This window comes from Daucus carota, chromosome 3, assembly GCF_001625215.2.
Source record: "Daucus carota subsp. sativus chromosome 3, DH1 v3.0, whole genome shotgun sequence".
NCBI lineage: Eukaryota > Viridiplantae > Streptophyta > Magnoliopsida > Apiales > Apiaceae > Daucus > Daucus carota.
Window position 1 is genome coordinate 10976113 of NC_030383.2, and position 14752 is coordinate 10990864.

At 36.9% G+C, this 14752-nt stretch overlaps 2 protein-coding genes and 1 long non-coding RNA gene across 3 annotated transcripts; 1 reads left to right on the forward strand and 2 right to left on the reverse strand.

Moving 5' to 3' along the window:
• Positions 1-63: 63 nt before the first annotated feature.
• Positions 64-11027, reverse strand: LOC108214213 (esterase FUS5). Its single transcript, XM_017386081.2, has 3 exons — positions 10620-11027; positions 10429-10530; positions 64-10327 (listed from the first exon to the last, which is right to left on the reverse strand). The coding sequence occupies exons 1-3, from the start codon at positions 10794-10796 to the stop codon at positions 10247-10249; spliced, it is 360 nt and encodes a 119-aa protein (XP_017241570.2). The 5' UTR covers positions 10797-11027; the 3' UTR covers positions 64-10246.
• LOC135151372 (uncharacterized) lies at positions 2091-3800 on the forward strand. The gene has a single exon (XM_064089785.1). It carries the CDS (start codon positions 2091-2093, stop codon positions 3798-3800), a length of 1710 nt encoding a protein of 569 aa, XP_063945855.1.
• Positions 11028-11824: 797 nt separating the features above from the next.
• Positions 11825-12607, reverse strand: LOC108212220 (uncharacterized). Its single transcript, XR_010290640.1, has 3 exons — positions 12468-12607; positions 12283-12384; positions 11825-12169 (listed from the first exon to the last, which is right to left on the reverse strand). It is a non-coding gene; the product is annotated as an uncharacterized LOC108212220 (long non-coding RNA).
• Positions 12608-14752: the final 2145 nt, after the last annotated feature.

The window sequence follows — 14752 nt, forward strand, 5'->3', positions numbered from 1 at the left end:
TGTGCAGACTGCATAGGGCTAGTTAATATCAGAGAAAAATGGTTTCTTAGAGCAGGGCCACTGTATTCGGTTCGGTTAACCGAAAACTGTATCAAATAGCCGAAATGATTGCGATTCGGTTAATTGAATTGAATATTTCAGTTCGATATCTCGACAGCCAAAAATCTGAATTTCGATATTTCGGTTTTCCGATTTTATCACCGTGATTAATTGAAAACCTAATGATTAACCAAAATAGTTATGAAAATACTAAAATATATTTAAGTTAATAACATAAATACAGATCATCTTATTTACACTCGAGTAACTTTACTGCTCTACATACACTAGTTAGGCTGTGTTCACTTCACTTCATGGAATGAAATGAGTGGAGAATACAATGAAAAATTATATCGAATTTTTAAAGAGAAAGAAGAAAGTATGAATTAATAGTGACAAAATATGAGTGTAGTTAAATTTCTTGTGAGAAAGATTGTGAAGAAACATGATGTAAAAATGGAATGAGCATTCCTTTTAAAACATGAGGATTAGAGTTATAGTTAAAATAGTAAGATTGGAATGATCGAAGGAATGAAAATTATATACATTTTCTTTGATCAATACCTTTTTAATTCATTCCATTCACTCCAAGTAAACACAACCTAATTATACCTAATTATATTATCATTGTCAGTGACTTAGCCAAAGCCTAATCAAGGAATCGAACATCCAATTCAAAGCCCCAACCGAGAAAGTGCAGTCCTGAATCTTAATTTCCTAATCGAATCTATCAATATCAATCAAGGAATTGAAGCCCTCAATATCTATCACATTGTTCTCTGCATCCAACTAAATCATTATTACCGTACACAAGTTAAAAATGGAATTTTATACACCAAACTGTCCCAAAAATATCATTATTTCAAAAATAAAAAGTCATGACAGTCCGCATCAATAAATTTCTCAATAATTTTAGACAACATCCGCATCATCTTTTATTACAATTAAAATCTCGAAAAATATATTTATTAAAAAGAGGAAAAATCTGATTAGGTGTATCGCGTGCAAGATAGTGTTAGCCCTTAGTTTTTACTGATGATTAGCTTTGAATATCAGATAGTATGTTGACTAAGTCTGATGCATCATATTGTTCTATCTTTCAGGGCTTACTGGTTTAACAAACTTGTGTGTGGATAAACCAGAATTATCTTATCCTATTGTTTCATGTTTATCCAACTTATTTTATATTTAAACTGTTAAACTCTAACGTTTATCTCTTAACAGTTTAACTTGTTCAAACAGTCATATTGTAACAGATTTATTCTTCAGATTCTATCTTTGTATATCTGTTACATTGTCCTAATTATTAGCTTGGTTAGTTTTATTCCTAACAGCTGTAATTCAAATTCCCAACAGCTATTTCTTTACAGGCTATATATATTCAGCTGGGATTTCAACTCAGACTACAAGAGCTTTCAATCATCTTCTATTACAGAGCGTTCATTCACTATTTCAGTCAGCCTTAGAAGATATACAATCTGAGTTGTACTTAAATATATTTATATTCACTTGTGCCGGGTTGTGGCAATTAGATAGGATTACAAATTCAAGCTAAGTTAGCCAGTGGGCTGGATAGCAGGTGCTAGGTGACAGTGGTGTCAAAGGGAAGGGTTCTTCCAGAGGCTTGTAATTTGTAATCGGCAAACTGTAAGCTTTATATTATTGTTTAATAATATAATCTCTGTACTAGTTGGTACGGGGACTTGGATGTAGGCCATAGATTAATAGGGGCCGAACCAAGTGAAAATTCTTGGTGTTGTTCTTGTTTATTTGTCTGTCATTTATTCACTGCGTTTTATCTGCTGTTAACTGCTTCAGTTTATATAAAAGAGACAGTCTCATTTGCAATTGAGACAGACTCATTTGTCTGACAGATTAAGTTTTGTGCCCGGTTTAAATTACATTTGGTATCAGAGCAGGTGCATTTTACCTTGTTTTAAGTGTTTATTTTGCAAGATCCTATGGCACAATCAAGTTGGCAAGAACGTCGTTCAAACAATGTTCCACCTCTTCTTCTCGGCACTGAAAATTATAGCGATTGAAAATTCATGATGAAGATTTTTCTCCAGAAGGACACCTATGAGTGGGATGCTGTTGAGAATGGTATCACTATTCCTATGAGGGATGGCAAACCAAAACCGGTCAAGGAACTTACTACTGATGAAGTCAATTCTCTAAACTATAATGCTCGAGCTATGAATTCACTACTGAATGGTTTGTGTGCTACTGAATTGCGTAAGGTCTCAGCATGCACGTCTGCAAAGCTAGTCTGGGATACTATTGTCGTTAGTCATGAAGGAACTTCTAAGGTTCGAGAAGTCAAGCTAGATTTGTTGCTCAGCGACTACGAAAGTTTTAGACTTGAAAAAGATGAGTCCATCAAGGAAGCTCAAGGACGTTTTCTCACTCTCATGAACTCTATTGCTCTACTGGAAAGGCATATTCCTCAGGCAGAAAGCAATCGCAAAATTCTCAGATCATTGCCCAAGAAATTTGCTCCAAAAGTAACTACTCTTCAGTATTCGGCATTGATTTCTCAGATGGAAACTCTCACTCTCTTCAGCGAATTGGAAGAATTTGAAAACCAATTGCGTAGGTATGATGAGGAAGAAGAAGCCCCCAGAAAGAAAACTCTTGCTCTCAATGCTGACATTGACTCCACTGATGACTCAGATGAAGAAATTGCTCTTTTGACAAAGAGATTTCAGAAGTTTTTGGCTAAAAAGAAAGCTGCTGCTCGACCCCAGAAACAATTCAATTCATCAAAATTCAATTCACCAAAGAAGGAAACCAAGAACACTTCTACTGATGATGCGTGTTTTGAATGCGGCAAAAAGGGTCATTTTAAAAAGGATTGCTTCAAATGGAAGGCTAAGAAAGCGTCTGGCTCGAAGGAAAAGAAAAAGAGCAAGGCCCTACTGACTTGGAGCGATGATGAATCTGACGTCGAAGTAGACACTGATGATGAGCTAGCGCAACTTTGCTTGGCAGGCATTGAGGAAGTCTCCAGCGATGATGAAGAGGTACATTCTGTTACTATTCCCTCTAATTCTGAAATTCCGAAAGATCTATTAGCTCTTCAGGTACAGAACAGGAAGCTTCGTGATAAAAATGCATATCTTAAGAAGGCTCTAAATGAAGTGCTAAGTGAGATGGATGATACGCTCAAGGAGGAATCTTATGCAATGGAGAACAAACTTCTCTCTGAGAAATTGGCTGCACTGGTTGAAGAGAATGATTCTCTGAAAGGCGAGATTAACAAAAAGGATTCTGATCTAGCAGCTCTACGGGAGGAAGCCAACACTGTTCGTGAATCAGAAAAATTGAAGGGCATCACTCAACAAAGATTCGATGAACTCCAGAAAAAGATTGACTTGTTAAAGAAAGATCTGGCGAAATTTGTTCATGGTGAAGGAACCTTGGATGCTCTATTAGCTAGTCAGAAATCTTCACTTGTAAAGGAAGGATTGGGCTTTCATTCAGGCTTCAATTCGATCAAAAAGAAAGCATTTGGAAAAGGGAACAAAAGATCAAAAATGAAGTACAACATGCCATATGAAAGATGCACAGATTGCAACAGAAAGGGCCATCCAACGTCAAAGTCGATTCTTTGTGATCTTAAGAATCATTTTGCTAACCATTTTGTTCGTGCTTCTCCTAATATTGTGGAAATGTGGATTAAGAAATCTGAAAGGCATTTATATAAAATTGTTGACACTAACACTGCAGGACCCAAGATGAAATGGGTACCTAAAATATAAATATATATTTGTATGCAGGTGTGTTTGAAAGCCAATATTCCGCGAAACAAATGGATCATAGACAGTGGCTGTTCTCGCCATATGACGGGAGACAAATCAAAGTTTCTGTCTTTAGTGGCTAAGGAAGGAGGTTTGGTTACTCTTGGAGATTTCAACACAGTAAGAATTATTGGTAAAGGTACCATAGGTAACGAAAAATTCTCCATAAATAATGTTCGTTTAGTTGATGGTTTAAAATATAATCTTATCAGTGTGAGTCAACTAACCGATGCAGGGCATAGTGTCAAATTTGCTAAAGATACATGTTTTATTAGTTCTAATTCTAATGAGGCTCCTTTAGTAGCCAAAAGAAAAGGAAATATTTTTGTTTTGGATTTTGATGAGCAACAGGAAGAAATATGCTTAGCAACCATCCAGGATCAACAAAATCTATGGCATAGACGTCTCGGTCACGTGCACATGGATTTATTGAAGAAAATATCTTCTCAGAATCTAGTTCGAGGTCTACCTAAGCTAAAGTACAAGAAGGTTGAACCATGCACCCCGTGTCAATTGGGTAAGCAAGTTCGAACTTCATTCAAGGCCAAAAATCAAGTATCTACTACAGATCCATTGCAATTACTTCATCTTGATTTATTTGGTCCAGAAAGGTATGTAAGTCTAGGAGGTAAGAAATATGCTTTCGTTATAGTCGATGACTTTTCTCGTTTTACTTGGGTGTTATTTCTTCGTTCAAAAGATGAAGCTTTTAGTGAGTTTCAAGATTTAATTTCTAACCTTGAAACCAAGTATTCCAAGAAGCTCAGGACAATCAGAAGTGATCATGGAGGCGAATTTGAAAAAGACTTTATCACTTACTGCAAATCCAGAGGCATCTCCCATGAATTTTCAGCTCCACGTACTCCACAACAAAACGGTGTAGTGGAACGTAAGAATCGTACTCTCCAAGAAACAGCTCGTACTCTACTCCATGAAAGTAAGTTGCCCCGGAAATTTTGGGCAGAAGCGGTAAATACTTCTTGTTACGTTCTTAATAGAGTTCTCATTCGTCCTATTTTATTAAAAACTCCTTATGAATTATTGAAGAAGAAAACTCCTAACATTAGTTATTTTCGAGTATTTGGATCTAAATGTTTTATGCTAGATTCTATGCCAAACCGTGGCAAGTTTGATCCGCGAGCGTACGAAGGTATATTTCTTGGATACTCTACGACAAGTAAGGCTTATCGTTTTTACAATCCTGAGAAAAATAAAGTAGAGGAATCCATTAATATCACATTCAATGAGTCTGACATTGATCTGGTCAGAGACGAGGAAGTTTTTGCAGATTCTTAAACTCAGACCCAAATGGGTCAGTCTCATTCAGAAAAGGGAGCGTCTCATTCAGCAAGTCCACTGCCTCATTCGAGTCAGGCAACTCCAGAACAGAATTCTTCTCCTGACTCCTCAGAATCTCCTGAATCTTCTGGATCTCCTAAGTTATCTACTCCTGTACCTCCATCTAAAGAGGTTCATCCGATTCCCTATCAGGCGGATAATTCTAATGAAGAAGAAATGAGTTCTATTCTTTTGCCAAAGTCATCTCGAACGGTCAAAAATCATCCACCAGACAATCTTCTCTCTGAGATTGATCGAGGCATCACTACACGCAGCCAAGTACGCAATTTCTGTGCTTTCTATGCTTTTGTTGCTGAATTCGAACCTAAAAATGCCCAGGAAGCTGTTGAAAATGAACAGTGGTCAATGGCAATGCAAGAGGAATTGAACCAGTTCGAACGCTGTGATGTTTGGGAGCTTGTTCCTCCTCCACCAGGTGTGGGTTTTCAAAAATAAAAAGGATGAAGATGGCAATGTAATTCGGAACAAAGCTCGTCTCGTGGCTCAGGGATACAATCAACAGGAGGGTATCGATTTCGATGAAACATATGCACCTGTAGCTCGTCTCGAAGCTATTCGGATTCTTATGGCCTTTGCAGCTCACAAAAACTTCAAACTATATCAAATGGACGTTAAAAGCGCATTCCTCAACGGATATCTACACGAAGAGGTCTATCTAAAGCAACCTCCTGGTTTTGTTCATGAAAAGCATCCTGATTATGTATATCGTCTCAAGAAATCAGTCTATGGTCTTCGACAATCTCCTCGATGCTGGTATGAACGCCTTAGCACCTTCCTTGTGGATTCTGGCTTCATTCGTGGTACACTCGATCCTACACTATTTATATTTCATAAAAAGAATGATTTCTTATTGGTTCAAGTATACGTTGATGATATTGTGTTTGGGTCTTCTAATGAATCTCTATGTAAGTGGTTTTCAGATTGTATGCATCAGGAATTTGATATGAGCTTAATGGGTGAGTTACAATATTTTCTTGGCTTGCAAATTAACCAATCTGCTGCAGGTATCTTTCTACATCAAAGTAAATATATTAGAGATTTGCTCAAAAGATTTGATCTTGAAAATGTCACTCCTAAGGCTACACCAATGAGTGTCACAACAAAACTCACTAAAGATGAGGGTGGTAAGCCACTAGATGTAACCAAATATCGAGGTATGATCGGTTCATTATTATATCTTACTGCCTCTCGCCTCGATATTATGTTCAGTGTATGTATGTGTGCTCGTTTTCAGGCTATGCCCAAGGAATCACATTTAAATGCTGTTAAACGAATATTTAAATATTTAAAGGGAACTAACGACTTGGGATTATTCTATCCTAGTTCCCCGTCTTTCGATTTAATTGGTTTTTCAGATGCAGATTATGCAGGTTCACAAACCGATAGAAAGAGTACAAGTGGAGCTTGTGAATTCTTAGGTGATTGCTTAGTTGCATGGCATAGTAAAAAGCAAACATCAGTTGCTCTTTCCACTGCCGAAGGAGAATACGTCGCTGCAGGTAGTTGTTGCGCACAAATTTTGTGGATGCAACAAACCTTAGAAGATTTTGGTATTAAATTTTCTAATATTCCTATTTATTGTGATAATACCTCTGCGATTAATATATCTAAGAATCCTGTAATGCATTCTCGCACAAAACATATTGATGTGCGTCACCACTTTCTTAAAGATCATGTTGCTAAAGGTAATATTGAGCTTATTTTTATTCCCACTGATAATCAAAGGGCTGATATATTTACAAAACCGTTAGCTGAGGATAGATTTTGCAGGCTACGCATGGAACTCGGTATGTGCTCCATTTAAAATTCGTATGTTACCTGTTTTTCCTATAATTATGCCAGGCTTATCCTTGTATACATTTTATCTGTCACGATTATCTATTATATTATTCATTAGTTCCGCTATTTTCTCTCTATTAGGTGTAATGTTTATCCATGGTTGTGTGTGGTCAATCGGTTTTCAACCGCTTAGTCTTTTGATTTTCCATGCAGTTAGATTCACTTTATCTATCTCGTTTCTCGTGCGCCACTTCTACACGTCTTCCCTCCTCACGTCCTTCTGTCACGTCTTTTCACCTCCCTACTCGTCTATATATATATATATATATATAGTTTACTCTCTTTCTTCCTTCAACTCTTTCTCACGCACTTCTAAACCCTCTCTTTCTCTCCCATTACCATGGCTAACCTCCGCTCCTCAGGCAAACGTCCCTCGAAGAATCCTCCATCCACCGAGAAGCCCAAACGTCGCCGCCGTGAAATATCCTCCAGTTCCGCATCGGACGGAGCATCACAAACCCCACCTCTCTCTCGCTCCCCAGTCTCCCATTCACCAGTGTTCGACAAACCTCCTGCCTCGGCTATGGTGACAAAGCCGATTCTTCACGAAAGACTCGTCGATTCTGATCTCTTTTCTCGCTGGGTCTCGCTCAAATGTCTGAAGACATTCACTGTTCGGCTTTACTTGATCCTCCGACGGTTTATTATCCAGGATTGGTTCGGGAATTCTACAGCAACTTCAAGCAACTCACGGACACTATGTACTCCTCCACTGTGAAGGGCGTTCCTCTGTCGCTCAAATCGGATTTGGTCGCTCACATTTTTGGTCTCTCTGGAAAGGGCGTGTGTCCCTTTACCACTCACCAGCCGTTTGTTGAAGATGATTTGCTGCTGCCGTTTTCTGCTCAGGTTGAGTCTATTGTGGGTTCTCACTTTGCGGTCTCTGATTCGGCTCGCCCTTTGGTATCTGATCTTACTCCTATCTCCTTGCTTCTGTTCAAGTTTATTCATACAAACATCTTGCCTCGTAAAAGTGGTCGTGATAGGGTCACATTTCAGGATATTGCTATTTTGTCTCTGTTGCATTCCCGTCGTCCCTTTAACATGTCTTTGCTTATTCTTAAGCACATGCAACACTGTGTTTCTCATGATTCGATGCACTTTCCCTATCCTGCTTTGTTGACTAAGTTGTTTCATTACTTTGAGATTATCTCTGTTTCTGATGTATTTGATTCTCGTGTGCTTGCTGTTAATCATTTATCTGTCTCAAATGATGATTTGTTGGTGTTTGATTTACCATCCAAATTTCCTTCGGACGCTGGTCCTTCACACACTAAACCTTCCCCGATGTCTTCTGATGTTTCTGACTTGCTTGGTACTTTACTTGCAAAAGTAGAAGCAAATTCTCAGGCTCTTGCTTCTTTGAACTCAAAAATTGATGCTTTTGGTAGTTCTGTGACTTTTTCGATTGCTTCTATTGATGACAAGCTGCTGTATCTGAAGACACTTGTTCAGAGGTTTGGAAAACATGTGGATTTCGAATTTGGTTCTTTGCAGGACAATTTGCTCACTTCTGCTAAAGCTTGGGAGAAGGTATTTGTCAAGCTATTTTTCATGCTTGGTTCGGAAACCAAGTTCATTTCTCAGCAGGTCTCGACTCTGACTACTCGGGATAGTGCTCAATGGTTCAAGAAAAAGGATTGGATGGGCGATTGCACCCTTTCAGAGATCACTCCTCCTCTCCCGCTACCTGCCATACCTCCTGCTGCTGTTTTTGGCATGACTCATGAAGAATACCGCGCGAAGATTCTGGACTGGCTTTCTACCCGTGACGGCAAGGTTCCTTCTGCTGATTTCTTTGACAAAACGTTTTCTCTGTACGGTCAGGAACCCAAATATCCTGAAGCCTCTCCATCTGGCTCTCGCAAGAAGCGCTCCAAGGGCAAAGCCGCTGAAACGGTGAATCTTGACGACTGATTTTTTATGATGCTGCAGGGGGAGAATTACCAAACTTTGAATTAATCTATTTATTTCTTTGTGTTTGTTTTGCTAAGACTAAGACTAAGTATGTTGATGGTGGTTTGTTGGTTTGTTTAAGACTAAGTTGGTATTTGGTATCTGCCTGGTTTATGGCAGTCTCTCTGTTTATGCATGCTTGATTTTAGGGACATGGTTTGTGTTTGTGTTGCTTATGAATATTTTATGAATTTATGGATATTCTGGATATTTTTGTGGCATGAATTTATGGTGTAATATCCTAGATATTGCTTTTGTTCTTGTTACAGATTTGCTTTATTTATCTATTCTATAATCTGTATCAAGTGAATTTGACAGGGGGAGCAAAGTACAACTATTCAAAGTTGTTCATCATCATAAAAAAGGGGGAGATTGTTAGCCCTTAGTTTTTACTGATGATTAGCTTTGAATATCAGATAGTATGTTGACTAAGTCTGATGCATCATATTGTTCTATCTTTCAGGGCTTACTGGTTTAACAAACTTGTGTGTGGATAAACCAGAATTATCTTATCCTATTGTTTCATGTTTATCCAACTTATTTTATATTTAAACTGTTAAACTCTAACGTTTATCTCTTAACAGTTTAACTTGTTCAAACAGTCATATTGTAACAGATTTATTCTTCAGATTCTATCTTTGTATATCTGTTACATTGTCCTAATTATTAGCTTGGTTAGTTTTATTCCTAACAGCTGTAATTCAAATTCCCAACAGCTATTTCTTTACAGGCTATATATATTCAGCTGGGATTTCAACTCAGACTACAAGAGCTTTCAATCATCTTCTATTACAGAGCGTTCATTCACTATTTCAGTCAGCCTTAGAAGATATACAATCTGAGTTGTACTTAAATATATTTATATTCACTTGTGCCGGGTTGTGGCAATTAGATAGGATTACAAATTCAAGCTAAGTTAGCCAGTGGGCTGGATAGCAGGTGCTAGGTGACAGTGGTGTCAAAGGGAAGGGTTCTTCCAGAGGCTTGTAATTTGTAATCGGCAAACTGTAAGCTTTATATTATTGTTTAATAATATAATCTCTGTACTAGTTGGTACGGGGACTTGGATGTAGGCCATAGATTAATAGGGGCCGAACCAAGTGAAAATTCTTGGTGTTGTTCTTGTTTATTTGTCTGTCATTTATTCACTGCGTTTTATCTGCTGTTAACTGCTTCAGTTTATATAAAAGAGACAGTCTCATTTGCAATTGAGACAGACTCATTTGTCTGACAGATTAAGTTTTGTGCCCGGTTTAAATTACAGATAGGTCTGGAAGTGAGAAGTAATTTACCTGGGCTTGCATTCCCGGTAAGGCAGCCGCTATGCAAGCTCCCTTGATGTAAATAAAACAAAAAAAGGAGTCGTGTCATGTAACAAATTACTTACGAATACTACTGTCTAGTAATGTAGTCGTTTATAGTTAAAAAAAAGTACCATAGATATGCCGAGAACCCCGTCAAAGGGGCCAAGCTTTACCATAGTCTCCTCAATGTATGCGATGGACTCATTAAACGTGCTGTTCAGTGTGGTTTCATCCTGATATATATTGGCATGCAGAAGCATCAAATTACAAGTTAAGTTTAACTGATAAAAAGAGAATTTATTAGTACAAGTTAACTAGGTACTTGACCGTCAAACCAGGTAAAAGCCGGAAAATCTTCATTATCAACGCGAAAAGGAGCATCTATGAACACAAGGTCCATCCTTTCCAGTACATCTGATGGCCATTTCTGAAGCTGTTCCTCAAGGCGCGCGCTGCTGTCGACACCACCGTGAAGGCAAAGAATTTTGGATTTCTTCATCTTTTATAGATTTTAGCTTCTGATCAGATCTGCTGCTTCTGAAAGAGCTGCACACTTTTCTCTACTATAAATATCACACACATTTGCAGGAACCTGAATCTTTTAACTTAAGATTATATAAACTCAAGCTTAAGATGATACTAATTAATAGTATTACACATGTGAAATATATTTAGGTGAGAATGAACAGTTATGGTTACTTTTTTACTTGCAAATACCCGAAAATGTACAGAAATAGAAAGAGCTAAGGACTAGTAATATTTGTACTCAACAATCACCTAACTTTGTTTTACTAGCCCGTCTGCTCCGTTGTTAATGCTACAACTGGCATAGAACATGGCAAAAATAGCACTCCCGCGACCATTCAAGTTTTTTGTCTTGTTAGTTGTTAAGTCGTTGTCGACTCCTTTGTATTTATGGTGCAACCGCAATTCAACCTTGCATTTCCTCGTCTGATTCTGTTTACAAATCGTTCTTCTTAACTAAATTAAGGTTCAACGATAAAAGGTTAAAAAGGACAAGATTAGGATATATAAATTGATTAGGATAATGAGTTTGTACTATGGATCTATACTTATAATAATTTTTTAGGTAAGTTCAGAATTAGGTTTTTGAAGATATTATATTTCTCTCGTTTTTTTATATTTTTATTGAGTTGTCAAATTTTTTTCACATTTTTTATTTTTCTTTACTCATGGTTCCTCCTTTTCCATCCTTGTTATTAAGAGGGTGTTTGGCTGGCACACAAGTTGGTTTTTTCTGTTTTTAAGCTAGCTTCTGCTTGTTTTCATGCTCTTATTGGGTTTTGTGGTTAGAAGTCAGAAACTAGAATGTGTAGCTTTTTTGTCTTGCCACAACTGCTTATTTGTTTAATCATCCAAACACTAATCAATTTATAAGTCCACATCTACTTATCATTATATAATTTACTTCTTCACTTTGAAGTAACAAATAACTTCTTTTAAGTTAAGTCAAACAACCTCTAAATTCACAATATTTCTCACAAGCAAATTATTTATCCTCTGATATTCGCTTTAAATTCAGTTTGTCGTATTCACAATATTTTTCGTGAATTATGTCACAAATTGTTCGAAATCATAAAAAATATTGAGATCGTATTTTTTTTATTTGAATTCTGAAACTGTATTTTACTGATAAAAACTGTGAATTATTGGTCTAATCACAATGAAGACAACAATACAAAGTCCATTGTGATAGAAAGCAGTATCTTGTGTTGTGCTTGATGCATCAAATAGTCAGACAACATCCTCTTTGTTGACAGAGCTACATAAGTGAGCGGATCACTTTAGGAGCTGCAAATGAGGCTTGAACCTTGTCCAGGAAACTGTTCATTACCTTCACACCTTTTTCATCTGCAACAAAACAGACCTCCTTGTATTATTTTCAAAACTTGTGCTGATGACATTAAAGTGAACAAGATCAATGAAAAGGTGGTCTGCTTCGTTGCAAGGGTATGGAAGTTTACCTAGTTCTGGTACCTCGTGACCCCCGGGGTGCAAAATAACAAAAGGATCAACAAATGATTCCAATAGTTCAATTGCACCTAACTTTGCGAAATCATTCTCACCTATTAATGTTTCAGAAAACAAAACAAATGAGATTATAATACAACTGTGTATCGGTAAAATTAATTAAGGATTTGATGAATACCGAAGATGTGGAGTGAGGGAATCTGAATCAGAGAGGAAAATGCATTTTCGGCTAGCTTTGGAGTTGCAATCTCTACGCTTGCAAATTTACCTCCGGATATCACCACCACACATTTCAAATCTTGCACTTTGGTTAGAGCAACACCCTGCCATGGACCAAATATACACGATGCTGTAAGAGCAATTCCAAGAGATGCCTTATAACATGTCCTAAGTCATAATTTAAGGCATAATTTGATGAAAAATGTTGATCCAACAATATCTTAGTGATGCCTTATATCATTAGGACAAGCTACTCAAGCCTTATTAATAGGGCATCTCTCTCTTTGCCCTATCATATATTTTAATATAAAATCTTGTACCCACTCTCTTTCTCTGCTTTAATGAAAAAAGAGAATCTTTAATAATAAAATATTAAACATATATTAAAAATAAGGCACATTGCTGAAATCGAACTTAGATAAACATGTCATGAATCACTAGGACATCATATTTTATATTAGATTTGGGGCTCTAACTAGGACACTGTTGAACTTGCTCTAAATGTCTTAATTACATGTTCAGCAAGACAGGTTGAAAGTGAGAACTAATTTACCTGGGCTTGCATTCCCGGTAAGGCAGCGGCTATGATTGCCCCCTTTGTGAAAATAAATCAAAAGAAAGAGTAGTGTCATGTAACAAATTACCAAGACAGCTGCTAGGACTGTCTAGTAAAGTAGTAGTTTATAGTTAGAAAAGTACCATAGACATGCCGAGAACCCCGTCAAATGGGCCAAGCTTTACCATAGTTTCCTCAATGTATGCGACGGACTCATTAAACATGATGTTCATTTTGGTTACATCCTGACATTTATTCGCATTTAGAAGCATCAAACTACTGAGAAAGTGAAAACTGGTTGCTATAACTGATTTTAAGTGGTTGGATAGCATACCTGATCATCATACCAGGTAAAAGCTCGAAAATCTACATCATAGGCTGCAAAAGGAGCATCGATGCACACAAGGTCCATCCTTTCCAATACACTTGAAGGCCATATTTCAAGCTCTTCTTTAAGGAGCACACCACTACTGCGACCACCGTGAAGGCAGAGGATTTTCGATTTCCTCATCTCAGATGTCAGTTTCATTTGCAGTTCTGCGTTAATCAAATTTAATGTGAAAGAGCTCCAGTACACTATTCTCTGCTGTTTATGAAATGGCCCACACATATGTTGGTTATTTTAGTGTAAATTGAATTAACTAGTTGATCAATGTAATCATAATATTACATCGACCAAGTCAGGAGAGTACGGAGTGTATGCTTAGTTCAAGTTTATTATGATTATTAGTGCTCATGAGGCATGTTCATTGGCATTAGACACATCTATTGGAAAAGAAGTGTCTATTGGCATTAGATTTGTCCATTGACATTAGACACATCTATTGGGATAAGATGTTTCTATTGCCATTAGACAAATCTATTTGGATTAAGATGTGTTTATCGTCAAAAAACACATCCATTGACATCTATATATAGATGTTGCATTGATCATTTCAAGGATATGGTTCATTTGAAATACACAACAAAACACATTCTCTTTTCTTGCAGAATTTCTGACTTTATCCGATTGAATTATTTGGTGAACCACAAATAACTTCAATCTGAAAGTGTTGACACGACTTCAGAAAAATCCAAGTTATCACCATACTTATACAACAACATATTCAGCTACCTCAACTCACCATTTTCATGCCGACAGCCGGGGACAGAGTTAAAATTTCTAACTCACATTTATTCAAAGTAAAATGTTGAAAATTTAAATAAATGTTATTATATACAAAAAAAACTGAAAATTAAAATCAATACAAGCCGCTTCTGATGCTGAGGAGGATGTGGGTCATTTGAGTGGCATGTCAACATTAATATTGGAAGGTAGTATTGAACTATCATGTCTCTCTGATTGTTAATTAAGTAAGTTTTAGACTGTTAACTTTCTTTATTGCAATCATTTTTTCTGATCTTTTTACATAACTTAAATATTTTTACTCTGAAGATGGACTTGGTATACATGGTTATCAGCTTGTAGTGCGGAATGTTATCAAGAAAGATCTCTGATAAGTGTCTGGTAGAGTCGATTTGTAACTTTTTATTCCTTAACTTACTGATAAGGATCAAGATTTTGCCTAAACAAATCAAAAGAATACATATATGTTATGTTATGTGGTTAGCACATTTTCAGCTAACTCAACTCACTATATTCATGCAGACAATCTATCTACCCATTATCTGATTTATATGATGTGACC